The 17,385-nt window shown below is 41.7% G+C and overlaps 3 protein-coding genes across 5 annotated transcripts; 2 read left to right on the forward strand and 1 right to left on the reverse strand.

Annotated features, from left to right (window-relative positions):
• Positions 1–492: 492 nt before the first annotated feature.
• Positions 493–8,350, forward strand: calhm1b (calcium homeostasis modulator 1b). Of its 2 annotated transcripts, none has more exons than XM_071543906.1 (3): positions 493–532; positions 6,116–6,700; positions 7,676–8,350. In XM_071543906.1, the coding sequence occupies exons 2-3, from the start codon at positions 6,155–6,157 to the stop codon at positions 8,186–8,188; spliced, it is 1,059 nt and encodes a 352-aa protein (XP_071400007.1). In that variant the 5' UTR covers positions 493–532; positions 6,116–6,154; the 3' UTR covers positions 8,189–8,350. The 2 variants fall into 2 exon arrangements, with proteins under 2 accessions (XP_071400007.1, XP_071400006.1); XM_071543905.1 differs by lacking the exon at positions 493–532 and adding an exon at positions 5,627–5,763.
• Positions 1,588–4,611, reverse strand: LOC139664905 (inositol 1,4,5-trisphosphate receptor-interacting protein). The gene is made up of 2 exons (XM_071543902.1): positions 4,506–4,611; positions 1,588–4,105 (listed from the first exon to the last, which is right to left on the reverse strand). The coding sequence occupies exon 2, from the start codon at positions 4,091–4,093 to the stop codon at positions 2,069–2,071; it is 2,025 nt and encodes a 674-aa protein (XP_071400003.1). The 5' UTR covers positions 4,094–4,105; positions 4,506–4,611; the 3' UTR covers positions 1,588–2,068.
• Positions 8,351–10,588: 2,238 nt separating the features above from the next.
• On the forward strand, positions 10,589–17,381 carry LOC139664903 (RING finger protein 122). 2 transcript variants are annotated; one of them, XM_071543897.1, is made up of 7 exons: positions 10,589–11,201; positions 11,372–11,804; positions 13,705–13,861; positions 14,425–14,467; positions 15,022–15,063; positions 15,757–15,839; positions 16,576–17,381. In XM_071543897.1, exons 2-7 carry the CDS (start codon positions 11,780–11,782, stop codon positions 16,694–16,696), a joined length of 471 nt encoding a protein of 156 aa, XP_071399998.1. In that variant the 5' UTR covers positions 10,589–11,201; positions 11,372–11,779; the 3' UTR covers positions 16,697–17,381. The 2 variants fall into 2 exon arrangements, with proteins under 2 accessions (XP_071399998.1, XP_071399999.1); XM_071543898.1 differs by having other exon boundaries at positions 13,708–13,861.
• Positions 17,382–17,385: the final 4 nt, after the last annotated feature.

Below are 17,385 nucleotides of genomic sequence, written 5' to 3' on the forward strand. Positions count from 1 at the left end.
CATCTGTCAAAATGGTATTAAAGGATAAGTTTTTTTTTTTTTAAATGCATTGCCTATAGTCAACAAATCCTATGAAATAACAATCAGCATGATTTTCTTTTGCCAGCAAATCTCATCCATGTAGCCAGTGCCCAGCAGCCATAGAACTCCATTGCATTAAAAAAATAAACTCATCAGAGCCATGCCGTTGCTCTGGGCAACATATTTCATCATGATGCACCGGGCCAGCTGACTTTTTTCCTCAAACAACTTGAGCTGGCTGTAAACATTTGATCTCAGGAAAGTAGTTGATAGCACCAAAAATAGTCCCCCAGCAAAATGAATTTGTTCCTATTTGTAATAACTACAATAGCTTGACTTTTCGTGGTAACAGTTAGCAATTTTTTAAATTTAACTGTCTTTGTGAGCTGTACAAGGTTTTTAGCTTACAATTGGAGCAAATTACTTCCGTGTTGACGGCTAAAAACAGTACATGGGAAGTCAAAGCAACGGGAGTAGAGTAAACTCATTGTTTTCATAGGATTTGTTGACGGTAAGCAATGCATTAAAAACACCGGCCTTATCCTTTAACCCTCCTTATGTTGCGGGTCAATTTGACCACTTTCCAGTTGTCTGAAATACTAGTTACCCTCTTTTCTCCCTGAAATTGCTTGACTTTTCCTCATTTAGGGTCGTGGAAGTCAGTACAGACTTTGTATACAAATATGATGTTACAGGTCATTTTGACCCAGATACTTCATGTACAAAGACAGTTGCACACACCCAAAATAAACATGTCTTTGTATATTATGACTAGTTCTGATTACCCTGTGGGGGTAAGGAGGTTTCTACGGAGCCCCTCTGGGGTCACATGATAGGAAAAGACTGTAAATCCGTGCGAACGGATTTGTAAACTGCGCACGGATTTCTAAACCGTGCCCTCGGATTCACAATCCGTGCGAACGGATTTGCAAACAGTTTCCGTTCAGTTTACAAATCCGTTCGCACGGATTTACACATCGTCTTTTTTTCCTATCATGTGACCCCAGAGGGGCTCCGTAGGTTTCCCACACTACTCAGTGCTGCAATAAACTGTCAGGCATAGATGCTAAAAAATGAGCTCCAAAAGCCTGACAGTCCAGGAAGTCTATCAGTGTCAACGATGATACTGAAATAGAGGAAGGGCTTTCAGGGACAACATAGTTGAAAGATGCCAGGTCTGCCTTCCTCAAGATGGTAAAACCAGCACCACGTGTGTACAGTGCAGAAAATGCATCTGCAGAAAGCACATACTTTGTGCTCATGTGGAGAGTAATGAAAAAGTGAGGGGATTACTTTGGCAGAGTGAAATCATATCTACTAGGGACGGGACGATATATGGAAATTAAATATCGTAATACAAAACTGTGACAACACATAGGCAGAAAAATGATTGTGATATTGGCTCCATGTTGTTCTGCTATAATCACAAATGAGACTATTAACCATCACAATTTCACAAGCTCTCCAAACTGTTGACATTTTTAAATTGTTTACATTCTAGCAAGCCAATGGCATTGCTAGGAAGATTTGTGGCTCAGAAATAAACAATTCTGCACAGTCAGACTTTGTCACTGAACTTTTATTGATCACATACAGTAGTATCGTGGTTGTATCGAATCGTGAACCCCATATCATGTCTCGAATTGTATCGTGAGATAAGCAGATCGTCCCATCCCTAATATCTAGTAACTGTAATTGAGCTTACTTATACAAAATACAAAAAATATATAGGCCTACTTAGGGAAATTGAAAATCTTTGCATTACGTTAATTAAACAGAGTTATCAAAATGCCACAGCTTGTGTGAGAGGAAATATGTTTATTAAACAGTTAAATATAGTGTATATATCATATGTTCTCATATTTCTTCTTCCTGAATTTTCTGACAAGCCATAATATTTTGCTGTTTTGATCTGATTCTTTACCTGTTTTTTAAACTGTGTGGGTCAATTTGACCTGTAACATAATGGATGTCATTTTTTTTTCAACATATTATGAGGATTAAATTTGAGCCTTGACAACTTTTTTCTTCCATACTCTTATCCAATCTACATTTTACTTGGCACGTAATCCTGTATCAGCATATGAGTGTTTTTCAGCATCTCCTGGAAATGCATTACCGCATTTGTGTAGAGGCAGTCGTGTACCACAAGGGGGTGGAAGAGATTCACAGGCTTTGCTTGAGACAATGCAACTGGGAGTTCAATGTCATTTTGAGTTGAAGGGTTCCCAATAAGACTGTGATGCAGCAATTTTTGCTGAAGACTTTTCTCCACAAAGACCAGTAAGTCCCGGAGCCTAGAAGCTATGTAGTCAGGGTGCCACTGTGATGGAGCCTTGGTCAAAAGCAGGTGCATCAGTGTGGTTTTGAAATGAGAATCTTTAAGAGCACTACTTCCTGTCAATGCTGTCTGTCTCTTATGAAGGAAATGTACAATTTCAAGAGTTTGAATGTGACATGAGTTTTGAGGCAGGCTTTTGGAGAGATGGTGTAGTAAACGATCCTCGTAGGCGGTTACCGAGAGTGTCCAGAAAGTGTCCAAGTTGTTTGTGGAGTGAGGAGTAATGAAGAAATGAGCATCTCTGTTGAGTTTCACCACAGGATTCATATTAAAGCTCATCTTCTTCCCTGATCTGAATCGAACTACCAAAGCACCTGGAGCATCAATGTTGCGAAAGTTCAGCTCAAACTCATATTTATGGGATATCAGTGCCCATGCTTGTCTGATGGCGCTCTGAAACCATTTGGTAACCTGGGATTTTGATAGGAAGGGGGTGTTCTTCATGCAAAGAAGGCCATCATAAACATCAGTCATTTTTGCCTTTACATTCTTACTCTCACAATGCAGCAGGCATACCACATCATCTCCTATATCAGAAGATTCACAGTGGCAGCCATTTTGGATCTTTACATTTTCCACCATTTTTATTTTACCACAAACTGGCATATCTGGTAGCATATCACTGGTCTGGTTGCTCCAGAGCTGACACTGAAAACTATATGGCTCTGGTGGAGTAAAGGAGACAATGATCTCACACACATCCTCCACCATCTGAAAGTCCTCAATTATCATACCGCCATTTCTACCACTCATGGTCTTCATGGCCTTTAAAAGGTCATTTGCAAATCCCTCCAAAAATCCAACCTCTCTCCACCTCTTACTGGATGAGTCTTGAATACATTTAGAATGAAAACGCTGTAGAGTGTCACTGTCTGGCAGTGGCACTTCAGCAGAGATGCAGTTCACCGGGAACGGGCCGTGTTCAGAAGTGTCATCTTCTCCATATCTCCTGTGGGAATTTCTCCTGAGGTATTTCCCGAAGAAGCGGATCATGGAGATAATGGAGATTGTGTTCCATAGGTACCACAGGTAATCCTTCTCCCAGTCAGCGATGGTCATCCCTAAATCCTCCTCCTCCGATGTCTCAGTGTGGAGGTGCGATAGAGGCACTTCTTGCTGTGAGATAGATACTTCCTCCGTCTCAATCCGTTCTTGTTGCCCTTGTGATATGCTTGGGTCTGTAAAAGAACCACTAGCCTGGATGTCTTCTCTCTCTTTACTATCCTTAGAGGAATCGTTCTCACTCAGCTTTAAATGGCCCTTTGCATGGGGCGCAACTGGTTGATGCTCATGTTCTACTTGTGAAGTCTTCACGTCGGTTTCAGGTTCACGCTCATCCTCTCGTGGCAAGCTTGGATCAGACTTGACTTGGCTCAGTTTGTGATCAGCATTGTCCTCTTCTTCTGAATGTTCGTTGGTGGTGAGAGTCACATCTTCTACCAAAGCCAAATTATCAGTTTGAGCCACATGCTGGTCAGACTCACTGGAAACTGGTTCCTCGTGGATGTTTTTTAGGTCTAGCTGAGGCCCTTCAGCGTCGGCATGTGTCATTTCCCGACTGATAGGTGTCATGTCCTGGTCCAGTTTCTCTCCTTCCCTCAGCAGCCTCTCTTCATGTTCTCGCATGCCCACTGCGATGATATCATCCCATTGCTCAACCCTGGGGTCCTCCTTTGGGTGCATAATCAGACCCAGAGCCACCACAAACACTCGAAGGAGAATATCTTGCATCTTTAATATTATCTGCGAATGGATCAAACATCACAAAGAAATATTGAGTGTTCAAGCTTTGATTTTGCATTCACTTTTCACTTTTCCTGGTGATCAAGAACATTTGATTACATTATACAGTAAATGTAACTAAATTACCATTAATTGTCACGATTTGGCTTACAGTGTTCCATGAAATATATAAAAAAGGACTGAATGAAAAAATCCTTGTAATGATATAGTATAAAAATATGTGACATGTTCATATTGGCAAATTTCACTAGTATAACGATGCTGCAAAGCAAGAGAGGAAGTCATCACTTCCTTGATGGCCCTGAAAGCATCCTCTTTACACATTTCTTTGCTTACACAATATAAAACACAATTTACTACTGTGCATAAAAACAAAGGAGAATTACAACAATATACGTACCAGAAGAAGATGTAATACTGTAATGCAAAAGCCTTCCGATCATCTGTGGATAGGTACAAAGGAAGAAGCAAGAGACTAACCTTGTACAGCGGCAGGCTCAGTTATCTCTTCCTATTTTAGAGTTGTAGGTTGTCTTTCGTGACTTATTTCCTGAGCACCCTACCCATATGCTGCGGTGTGATATTTTCCCCTGCAACACACAGACTAAAACGGCTAGCACAGACTTCCTGTAAGTGCATATTCAGAGCAGAATCTAAGATGAACCATTTACTTTGTAGTTTCTTGTCTTTGGCTCCATGAATGAATCTATAGTTATGACAATATATTATATTTGTAATATGAGACGAAGGACCAAGCATTTGATCAGATAGTGTTGCACAAACAAGAACTAATGATGTGTGGGCAATGGTTTGTGTCCATGAATAGGGTAGTAAGCCCCTGCCTTTCATCTTCCTGTGGGGTACTAACTGGTTTGTCTAGCTCCGCTTCATTTCGATGGGTGCAGTTGGGTCCAAATAAAGGATGACACACGTATGAGGGGCAGCTAATGTCAATAAAACTATGCCATTTATTGTAGTAGAGTTACCAAATAAAGACATGTGACAGGGGTATGAGAAATAAACTAACAAAAAGGTTAACGATTAAAGACTTAATTATTGTTTTATTTTTGGCATGTGATGAGGTAATAGCTCCTTTACAATTGGCACTGATTGAACAAGTGGAAACAGATTCATCCTTCACCTCTTAGATAATAACCAAATTTCCAAGCCAAAGCCACAGTCATTTGCATGGTTTGAGACCATTTTTGCATGTCTGAAATCTCGTGTGTAGCTATGGCTACAGCTGAACACAACACTGTTTCCCCCAAAGTTCAGGTAACTTGAAATAACTCATTACTACTACTGCATCAACGGAAGAAAACAAATTCCTGACAATTGTGTAATGACTGACTGGAAACTAAGAGTTTTTCACGGCATGTAACATGTTTCCTTTTGAGACAGTGGGGAGTGAATGGGAATCTTTTGTTACATCAGAACAGTAAAAAGCAGGTGCCTGTGAAGGGAGGGGCATGATGACAGATGATGCGGTCTGCTGGAAACATCCCTATAGAGAGTTCGACAGTCGAGTCTTTGTCGTTAACAGGGACAATGTATAAGTACATCAAGAACTGCATGTAATTTACTATGGATTTTGGCTTGGTTTGACTTTTTCTGTATTTTCTTTTTGATTATCTGCTCTTGAGACTGACTCATATTAGGTAAGTGTGTGTGTTTGTTTTGTACATAACAACCAATATATATCTCTAGATGGCTGTTTGCATATTGTTCTCTCCAGGTACATCAAACTGTTGAAATATAACTGTCCATGAAAGCTGATTTAGATAGTTCACTCAAAACATATTGTGGTACCATCTAGATCTTCATTTCCACATAGGACAAGTATAGTGCCCTATTTAATGTCTTAATTATTGCTCCTTGAGTGATTTGTTTATGTATACAACGAGGATACAAGGTTCAGCGTGATATTTATTGTGGCCCCTTGCCCCTCTCATTCTCACTGATTGATTTCAAACTACTGCAGTTTGACTTACTGCCTAATTGTTTTCACAGATTTAATTACTTTGGAAACAAAGAGCCACATCTTCCAAGATGGATAAGTTTCGTATGATGTTCCAGTTCCTTCAATCCAACCAGGAGTCTTTTATGAATGGGATCTGCGGTATTATGGCACTAGCTAGTGCACAAATGTACTCTGCCTTTGAGTTCAGCTGCCCCTGTATACCAGAGTACAACTACGCTTATGGGATTGGACTACTTATTATTCCACCTATATGGTTCTTTATGTTAGGATTTGTACTGAACAATAATGTGTCAATGCTTGCGGAGGAGTGGAAAAGGCCAACAGGGAAACGGAGTAAGGACCCAGCAATCCTTCGCTACATGTTCTGTTCGATTACACAGCGATCCTTGATAGCTCCTGCAGTGTGGGTATCTGTCACTCTCATGGATGGGAAGAGCTTCCTGTGCGCTTTCAGCATCAACTTGGATATTGACCAATTTGGGAATTCCAGTCTCATTAAGGGTATGTCAGAGACGGAGAAGATGAAACTGCTGGCAAAAATTCCATGCAAAGACCTATTTGACCAGCAAGAAATAAGAGTGGCGGCGTCTCGATACATCAAGTGTATATCACAGGTAGGTGTGTTTTTTTTGTGAATGGTTTTACACTGAGAAGCCAGCAGATTGAAGTTTTAGTTATAAAAACAATTCTTGGAGGCGGAGATGTTCTCAAGGCAGAAATAATGGGCAGAGCCAAATGTTTTGGCACGCAAGTTGGCTAACTGGCAAACTTGAATGGCAAAAAAGGAACTCGATGAGGAACTATATATATATATATATATATATATATATATATATATATATATATATATATATATATATGTGTGTGTATATATATATATATATATATATATATATATATATAAAAACTAGCGTACCCAGTTATAGGCTAGTATGATTTGAACTTTTTTGCATATTAGCTACCTCTTTTCTTAACTTCTTGCCTTTTCACTGGGCTTCGGTCTAGCTTTACTTAAAACTGGTTCTTTGTCTCCGCCCACTGAAGTTTAACTGAACCAATAAGATCATTTCTGCCTCCAGCATGGCTCTGCCTCTGAGAAATGTTTGTATGAATAAACTTCATTCTGATAAAAACCAATCCCTTCACTAGAAAATCTTTAGTTGCTTCATTGTTTCACTCAACCCACTTGGCTCCGCTGTGACTCTAGTTGGTGAACTGGGCTCAATTATTTTATCCAAATGGCACCAGTTTATCTGATGTCACCTATGCCAGTAAGACACTTGCATTTGCCCATGATAGTTTCAAAACTACTGGCCCTGTGTTTGTCCACATGAGTATGGATTTTCAACACTAGAAAAGCTTCCTATTCCAGAAGGCAAACAGTTGGCTTCGGTACTTTTTCAGCTATTAGAAATGTAATAACTTGATGGAAAAAGTTGGGGCACAGTTAGCACGCTTTTTTTTCAAATCCAAAATCTGATATAATGGGCAAGCAATTTGCCTTTTCCCTTGCTTTTTTCCTTTTCTAGTAAACATACATTTTTCTAAATTTAGCTTGCTATGTATTCATACATATTTATATTTTGCAGGCATGTGGGTGGATGTTCTTGCTCATGATGACTTTCATGGCCTTCATGATTAGAGCTATTCGACCATGCTTTAGTCAGGCCGCCTTCCTCAAGACCAAGTACTGGTCACACTACATTGACATTGAGCGCAAGATGTTTGATGAGACCTGCAAGGAGCATGCCAAGAGCTTTGCGAAGGTTTGCATCCATCAGTACTTTGAGAACGTCAGCGGAGAGATGCGCAGCTTCCACCGCCATCGCTCCAACAGGGACGACAGCGACGATGATGATGAAGACAAGAAGAGAAGCGACGAAGAGAAGCTTCTTGGTATAAGAGCCCAGGATGATATGAATAAAGTCTTGTGGAACTGGCACACCTGTAAGCCGCCTCTGGCTCTGAGAAAGGACCAACCAGATGGTGAAGACAATGATAGACTGAATAAAGAGGTCAATGGAGGGCCAAACGGGTTTGTTAATGGACACACCCATGACATGGGGAAAAAGGAGTGGGCAGTGTACTACAGTAAGGTTTGAACATTTCAAAGAGAAAAGAGTGGGAAAGGCTCTGGTTGGCTATTCATTAGCTTCCAGAAACATTGTTTTAGGGTTTCAAGAAATTATTTTGTGTCTGTATCCAAAGAAGCATTTTACATTAATTTTAGATTAAAAAAAGTCAATTAGAAATATAGTGCTGTAATTCAGTTGAATGTCATTTTTGCTTTGATGCATAGATAATTTTGTGAATTAATATAAAATGAAATTCATCACAATTTGTAGTTTGACTGATGGTATCATTTAGCTCAGTGCCAAGTACAATGCTTGAGCATATTAACCAGCAAGTGGCAAAATTTGGAGATTGTCTATCAACATGTATTGTGATATTTTTGGTTTGCAGACAGTACAATCTACACTGAAGGTGTCTAGTGAAAATCAACAATCATATTGTTGCTGCTGGGTGTAGTCCAAAACTCACAACACAAACAACGCTGTTATATTTCCTAAACAAAGGACCACAAAGCCATGAAATATTGTTGAAAGTACCCTAACAAGGCTTGGCAATAATATGAGAAGAGTCTATGAGTCTGCAGAATAGAACTATCAGGCTAATACTGGCACATTACTCCAGCAGATTTTTCATTGATCAATGAAAAATGAAAAATGTTCATGTGTCTCTCAAGTACAGGCACACAAAAGCACAAAACAAAACTTGATAAAATGGGTCACACTTATGAGCTTATAAGGAAAACCTGTCCTGTAGGTGTCCCCCCCCCCCCCCCCCCCCCCCCCCCACTACATCATTACTTTACTGCCACATTTCAAAGTCTACTTAGTTAAACATTAGTAAAAACGTTAGATGAGTACTTTGCCTGTCATTATCAGACAATCTTTGGATCTGCAGTTCCATGTTAACAAGAATCCCATGGCTCTCAGTGTTACGAGCTGTCAGTGTCCTGGAAAAACAACAACTTTGAATTGGCTGTTCAAAAATGTCCACTTTTCAATTGACCCCCATTGGTATATTATCAGTTTATTATGGTTTGTCTTAGGCAGATTTCCCATAATACGACTGTATGTCCAGTCAGGCATGCCTAGGTTGTATGCAAACATGGTTGTGAAAACACACTCACGGCCATAACAATTTACATGATACAAAGAAAGCAAGGTCAACATTTGCATCTGTCTCTCTTTCTCATGCTCACTTCTTCTCACTCTCACTATAAGTGGCTCCCAGGTAAAATGCTTTTCACTGAGGCCTTCAGGAATTGCTTGTTTCCTCTATGTTTGATAAAGCCTTCAGCTGTGGGCCTCTTTTACAGAATATTCATTACAGGTGAATATGTACATATAGTTATAGTTTAGGAAGCTGTTGATGCAATGGTGTTTTCACAATATATCACAAGAGGGCGTACTCTTACCAAAACAAGTATCCTTGATATACCAACTATGACAACACATCCTCAAAGCCACTCACAATTGACACATCATCTTTGATCTGGAGCCTTGTAAACATCCAACAACCCATGCAGTGTATTATGCAGTGTATTTTTGCTCATACATCTGTGCAGTCAACCCAGCTGTTCCTAAGTATTCAACAGTAATGTCATTATTAGAGGGGGATGAATGAAAACGACATGGATCCCATGGAAGCCTCTCCCTCCCTTCCCTTGAGGATTAGTGGAGCAGCGCTCCCCTTGACCAACTCACTGCTAGCCCAGTAGCCCAGCAGCTGTTCTCTCCCTCAGCGAATTGGCAGCCAGGGCCACTGGTGTGGGGGTGGATGTGCAATGTCTTTGTCCAGGCTGTGATTTTCTCTCACTGTGTCTCTCTCGCTCACTCTCTCGCTAATGTTTTTCTCCATACCTTGCTTCCCCTTCTGTTTTCTTTCTATCTCTCTCTGTAGAGATCCTCTCCCTGTCCCTTCTCTTTCTGCCTTGTGCTTCCACCTCCTCCATAACAGTGACATGATGTTTATATATAGATCAAACAAAGCAAATCTGAAAAATAATCAGGGCTTGCTCTTGCTCTAAGAAGAGGGAGAAGTGCATGTATGTGTGTGTGTGTGGAGTGTGTGGGGGGGTCAGCCTCTCTTTCTCTTGTTTCCTCTTCACCCAACTGGCTTTGTTTTGGTTGTCAGGACAGCAGCCGTACACATGTTACTGACCTGGGCCTCCCTTGACTTTGCTGCAAGTGTCTCTCTCTCTCTCTGTCTGTCTCCCTCTCACACACACACGCACAGAGGCGTGCACACACAGACACATAAACACCAGCATGCTTGCAGACGCCCTATTCGTCAGTGTCTGGCTCATTCTGCCTTCCTTCTGCCTAGAGATTGGAGGACAGAGGTAGTGAGGGAGGGCTGAGGGAGAGGAGAGTTGCGAGGCAAAACGGCTGGTCACATGAGCAGAGATCTGTTTACAAACCCAGAGCAGAGCAGAGCAGGGGAGGCAGGCAGGCAGCACAGAGACAGCAATAGGCAAAGCAGGCACTCTGGACACCATTATGGATTGAAAGAGGAAGAGGGAAGCCTGCCATGACAAAGCCAGCTGGAGGTGGGAGAGACTGAATACGACACACGCAGACACACTCGTACACACACACTGCCTTTGTCTCTGATTTTTCTCAATTGAAGGAGCAGATGGTTAGAGGGAGAGTAGGATCCCCCCTACATACACACATGCACTGACTGACACACACACCAGCAAAATACCAAACCCAGCTTGAAGACTGTTTGACTGCATGGAGCTGTGTTCACTTTGTTTGGGTTTTGAGGGAAGCACATCTTTGGCTTCCACTGAGAAGGAATACCCCCTACAAGATCAGAGGATTGGAGGAGGAGACTACAGAGGACAGGAAAGAGGGATAAGGCTTGTGAAAATCCTCTGTTAAAAAGCAGATTTGCGAGGAGGACAAAGCAGAGACTAATGCCAGCAAATTACCCTCATTGGACAGGGACTGTCATTTTGGACGGTGGATGTCACTGAAGTTGATGAGGGGAAAATACTGCAGATGCAAACTGAAGTGAAAGGAGGCCTTCTACACTGTAAAGGTAAACATTTCTTGTCGATGAGAAGCCTGTGTTGTTTATGAAATTGTGACTGTGATTCAGCTTTTGGTAATAACAACTCCTGAATATCATCTGACATCGATACATGGTATGAGGCAGCTGACAAACAATCAATTCCACTGAACAAGATTTCTTTGTCTCCCCCTTCTCAGTCTTGTCTGTGTCTACTGTGATGACATCATTGTTGCTGAGATCCAGGAGCACACAAGGTCTTCAATCCCAGTCCAAACCCCAATCCCAAATCTCCCAATCTTAACTCGGAGGGTTAATCCAGATTTGGGAATGCTGGGCAGCACAGACTGCTGAGCCAACAAAACCTCCAAGGATTTGTGGAATCTGAACAAATCTGAAAACTGAACTTAATGGTGTTTTTTTGAAGGAGCTAACAAGCTACGCGCACCCAACAAAAGAGAGTTCCAGCTGGGGTGACTGATTCAAGGCCTGTAGCTCCACAGATCCAGTCTCCGGAGCTGCGGCCCACGAGCTTGGCTCTTATCCGGGCTTCAGCCTTGTCTTCACAGGGTTTGAATTTGCTGCTGCCGCCCTGGGAGTCAAATTTCATGCAACCATTTCAATGGTGTAACGGTAAGTGGATTTCTCCACTGTCTGCCAAATACACAAGGGTGGAAGCCTGTACATACAGCACATTGCTTGTATCTCATAACTAACTGTTGTACTCAGTTACTTAGTTGCTGGCTTCTAGCTAACAGGATCTGGGTAATGGCTATGCTTGAGCAAATGGCAACTTTGAGAGTGTTTTGAGGATGGTGATGGGGATGGGGAGCTGCATTTCTAAGGTCAAGTTTGGTTGTACACTGCAGCTATAACAACAGTAACTGAACATTCTTCTATTTTATTCTCTCACCTTATTCCATAATATTGTTATTCTCTGTCTGTATGAATGATTCTACAATGCATCCATAGCTGCTTCATTCTATTTCTTGTCACAACACAGAATATGCTATCCTAGGTCTTCTCTACACTATCTCCCCCACCCCACCCCTCATCCCCCACCCCACCCCACGTCCCCCACCAACCCCCAGCTCCCCAGCCATGTCAAATTATCCCAACCATACCCCCCACAGTGTGCAAGCTGTACCCATTCATTCACTCTAAAGAGAGACACATGGACATTTAGAAGCTGGCAAAGAGCATCCTCGGTGCAAATTAATAAGAACACATGTGGCCCATGGAAGTGGGGCTTCCTCTGCCATTGTTTCACCAAATGGTGCTTTGGTCCCCAGAGTTCTTTCTGATGAATATACCCCAACCCCCAACACACACACACACACTCACATGAATTTCTGTCTTACAAAGACATGCAGACAGGCATTAGAGACCCCTACTCCTCCATCCCCCAATGCCGAGACACACGTGCACACACACACACACACACACACACACACACACCATACCCCACCAGTCACCTCTATAGGGCCTGTGGAACAGATGGTGGTATGGCAAAAGTGGTGTCTGTACTCCATGTTTGTCTTGTTCACAGCCAATTAACACGCAGCTCTACGTAGCCTCAGTCGCCACTACAGCCTCAGTCAGCTCTCTGGACCGGCCTGCAGCCAAATGCCAGCCATTAAGCTAACCTCCTCACCAAATATTTGCCTGTCAACAAAGCTCTCTGATTGTGTGAAGCCTGAGCTAATGCCATGTACTGTAGAACCTTTTGTGGGGCAAACGTACTTCCACTAATATGTAAATGTTTTGTTTTGAGTCTGGAGGCACCCAGTGATTGAGTGGTCTTATGTACTGTGCTGGTGGTACCACATGTGATGGTACTGTATGTTCCAGTTCATGCTATGCTGACTCATACTTCTCTGCCACGATTCCTCTCTCACTTCACTGTACACTTGAAGTTTTTTGGATTACTAGCAATCCCAGACAAAGGAAAAAGGTTTTCACAGAAATCAAGAGCTTAACTGCTCTCTAAACTGTAACAGTGCGATCGGCCCTCCAATTTAGTTTGCAGTGCCTAAGGCACATGCTGCCAATTTAGACTTGCACTTCCAGTGCTAACTATAGATCTGGAGAGAAGCTTGCAAGAGAGGTGATTATAATGTTGATAATAAGTGATGAAGTTGGAAGACTGCATAGAATTTGTGCAATTGCCTTCTATTTTGATGAAGAAAAATACAGCTTACAAGACTGGTAAATGAACGAGGCTGTGAACAAACTTACAATGCAGTAACCCCTTAAAGAAAAAAGTATTTAAGTCTTATGAAAAGTTCAATTCAAGTAGTAATCGCTTATGACAGACCTAATCTGGAATGACAAAAATTCAATCACATAAGGGAGTTGAGAGGGAGGATATTCCTTACACTTACCACTTACTGTCATAAAGTAACATTTTGAACTCTTGCACCTACGATGCAAAAAAAAAAGAAAATACTGATTTTATTCTTGTTTTTCTTAAATAAATCTGTTACCTAAACCATTGTAAGGTATGTCCTCTGTATTTCCAAATTCTTCTTAGCAGGATGCCTGTGTGGTTTGGGTTTCCAGCGCTCTGAACAGTCCTGCAGCATGACGTTCGACATCTATCACCTCCCGCTCAATGTGTACGTTATCGTGCTGGGCATTGGCCTCTTCGTCTTCATGCTCAGCCTCATCTTCTGCTGCTACCTATTCAGGTAGGTGGAGGAAGTTTGGGAGAATGAGGGATTGGGTGATGGACATCTGGAGGGAAGAGGTGAATGTATAGGAAGAAAAGGAGGAAATGTGGGAAAAGTAGGACGTAGAAGAGGAGGATTAGTATAAGAGGGTGCTGCACAAGGCAATTTTTGGCAATGTAGAAACGCAACAACGCTGTTTGCAGCGGGCAACACAGTGCACAACAGCTGGGTCAAAAATCAATTTAAACGTGTCCTGGCAATAAAATATTCCTATATGATAATAGCAACAATCATGAGGCAACTTTATGGACACTGTTGCCCATCAGAGTTGCCCAAAAGGTTGCCATGTTTGCAGCAGGTTGTTGCAGCAGCAAAAGTAATAGGATTCAGCAGGGTAAAGACAAAAAGAACATAAGCACACAAATTAAAACAATAAAGCCATAAAATGTAAACAATTGTGGAATTCTATAAATGTATGCTGGTGCCATTTTAAGTACATGTTAAGTAGACTATTGGTAGGAAATATGGGGTAGGAGTATGGATGACTAACATGCATGAAATAATCTATCTATCGATTTCAGGTTGAAACAGCAGGGAGCGCGGGAGCAGTTCAGCTACAATGAGGTGCGTTACTGCAGTATCTGTCACTATAGGTGCACATGTAACACTGGCGTCTGAGACAGGTTAAAAATATTGCTATAGCGTTTCACAGTGTTGTCGTCAACTGTGAAACTTAACACCACCCTTTATAGATGACCTTGGCTCCATCCCCCTGGCTCATATGTGCCATTACCTTCACTCAAATTATGTTTTTGGGTTCTAGCAGTGTGAAAAGTTTATAGCATGCAGGTACCAGGGTGTGAGAGTATGGTGTGGTAGGTGTGGTGACACTTGATAACTATCTAAATGTTTTCTGCCCCAGGGGAGATTAGTCTCCAGCTGCTACTTTCTTTACTGTCAACACAATACCTGTCTGTATTCATAATTTGGCCTATTTTTTAACTACTAAAAAACACAAAAGTAGACAACACTCTTGCAGATAGAATCAAGCCACATTCACATCTGAACATTGACCGCAGCTGAAGAGTCCCACAGATTTACTGCCAACATAATAGTGCTGACACATCATTCACATGGCCCAACGCCTCTCTCTTTTCCTCTCCCTCTTCAAACTATAGGTGGTGCTGAAGGGAGCAAGCAAGAAACTGAGCCTTCTAGGAGTAAGTATCTCTCTTTCTGGAAATGCTTTTACATGTAGCTCGAGCTGACTGTACATGTTACACCGTGGCAACCGTGCACATGTGACGTGGCCCACAGTGTTTGCATGCCAGCTCAGATGATTTATTGAACATGGCATTAGGAGGGTGACTCAATCATTTCCCCCCTTCAGATGTGATTAACATGCATGCACATGCACTCACTCAGACACGCATATTGGAGATGTCCTGAAAAAAACTTGTATCTCAAATGCAGCCATTTAAAAAAATGCCTCTATTTGAGCTTGCTTGGCTCTCTACTTGTAGAACAATTCTTATGACTCATTCAAAATGCATTGTGAAGTCTCAAAAACAAATAGGTGTCAATAAAAATGTGCTTCTTTTCTGATTCCTAAAAAGATTGCTTTTTAGAAGTCTTGTAGTAGTGGCGGCTGGGGGTAATTGTGGTTTTGATTCTATGTATGTCCATTTCCATTTTGGTTATGATAAAAGCACCATTTAAAAACACTTCCCTTATACTTGTTTGTGGTATGTTGGGCATCTGGGCCAAATTAAATTGTGGCAAAAGTGGTGGCAATATTCTTGGCTGTGGTGAGGTACCACTGTTGAATAAATATGGAGTAAAAAACATGAACTACATGCATGTACGGTAAATTACACACAAACTAACCACACCGTTTTTTTCTGTTCCTGCAGCAAACTTGTGCGGTGTGTCTGGAAGAGTTCAGGACCAGAGATGAACTGGGAGTGTGCCCATGCTCACATGCATTTCACAAGAAGTGAGTGTTACAATAGTTAAAATGTACAACTTAATTCAATGTTTTCTTTTTTTTATCTTGTTTGATAAGCTTTTAAGAAGAAGTAACACATAGTGTCTCCTGTACTTTCCATAACTCTTCGTAACATGTCACTAGGTAGAAAACAACTGTGCTATGGTCTCAAACACATTCTAAATTATGTGCACAACTAACTATACAACTGACTGCAACTTAATACATTTGTGCCAGCACCTTAATTACAAGTGACTGAGCAACCATCCAATGTAATCATACCTTTTTCATGAAGTCCACACCTGTCACAAGCAGTTATTGTACATCAGCACCGCCTTAAGAAAATATTAATTCATCAGGTAGGGGAAATTGTGTAGCACACCTTTTCACAAAAATGTAAGGTTTATTATATATGCCTGTGTGGAATTTTTTTCTGCACAATTTCATGCTCAGTCTAACAATTTGAGAGCAAAGACTTTCTATGAAGAAGGAACCAAATTTCTTAATCACAATTTTAGCTAAACTGCCATAAAATTAGTAGCGGTCTCCTTTTTGTCTGTGCTACAAAGTGTACTAAAAAATGATTCCAGGCGGTAGTTTCCATTGTAATAGTAAATGTTCTTTTTTATGGTTTGCCAACAGCATCGTAAGAGTTAAGACTGTCTTAGTCCCATTATAAGCAAACAGAGATGCTGTTGGTGAACCAGACTCTGCCCTTAAGCTGACAGTGTCTTTCTCCTCTCAGGTGCCTGCTCAAGTGGCTGGAGATCCGCAGCGTGTGCCCCATGTGTAACAAACCCATCCTCCGGCTCCACACAGACACTCCCCAGGGGGCCGAGGGTCCCATGGACCCCGAGGAGGTGTGAGGGAACCGGGGAAGAGAGGAAAGAGGACTCCCCCTACAGAAAACACACACATTAAATACACTAGGGATGATGAGCAGTGGTCATCTTAAGGACATCTCACAAAAAAAGGGTTGATTGTGTTCTCAAGTGGCCACCTTGCTACTGACCTTTGAGCAATATGCCTTGGTGGGAATTGGATATTGACAGCACCAAAATGATTTGGTTAGATCAGTCAGGGAGAAGCTGGATGAATAGGACCTTTTCATAAAAATGTTCCTGCAGTACTTCCATATTGCACTGTTCACAAGCAAACATGGCAAGAAAAGGAGCCACCTTAAAATATGGGAGTATCATTGCCACTGTCATTGGATGACTGGCTCAGCACTGCCAGAGACAGCCAATCACAAACACAATAGGCATACCTCTATTATCTCAGGGGTGTTACCAATACAGCCAGCACAAACCATGTCAGTCACCCTATAACCTTGTGCCACACATACATCTTCAATACTGCCAGTGTAGGTGAAATGCTATAGCAGTTAGAAGAAGCCAGAACCTTTGGCTGAAACAAAGACCAGCGGGATTGCAACCACAGTTGTGACGACTGAAGTAGACAGTATTGTTACTGATTGTGTCCCAGGCCCTTCCCTTTTTAAAGAGACTGATAGAAAGCTAGTCTTGCCTGTATGTATTGTATGTAATCGTGTCCC

Source organism: Centroberyx affinis, unplaced genomic scaffold (assembly GCF_046629955.1).
Source record: "Centroberyx affinis isolate AG114_WGS23_722 - 3 ecotype Tasmania unplaced genomic scaffold, CSIRO-AGI_Caff_v1 ptg004399l_1, whole genome shotgun sequence".
In the NCBI taxonomy this organism is placed as follows: domain Eukaryota; kingdom Metazoa; phylum Chordata; class Actinopteri; order Beryciformes; family Berycidae; genus Centroberyx; species Centroberyx affinis.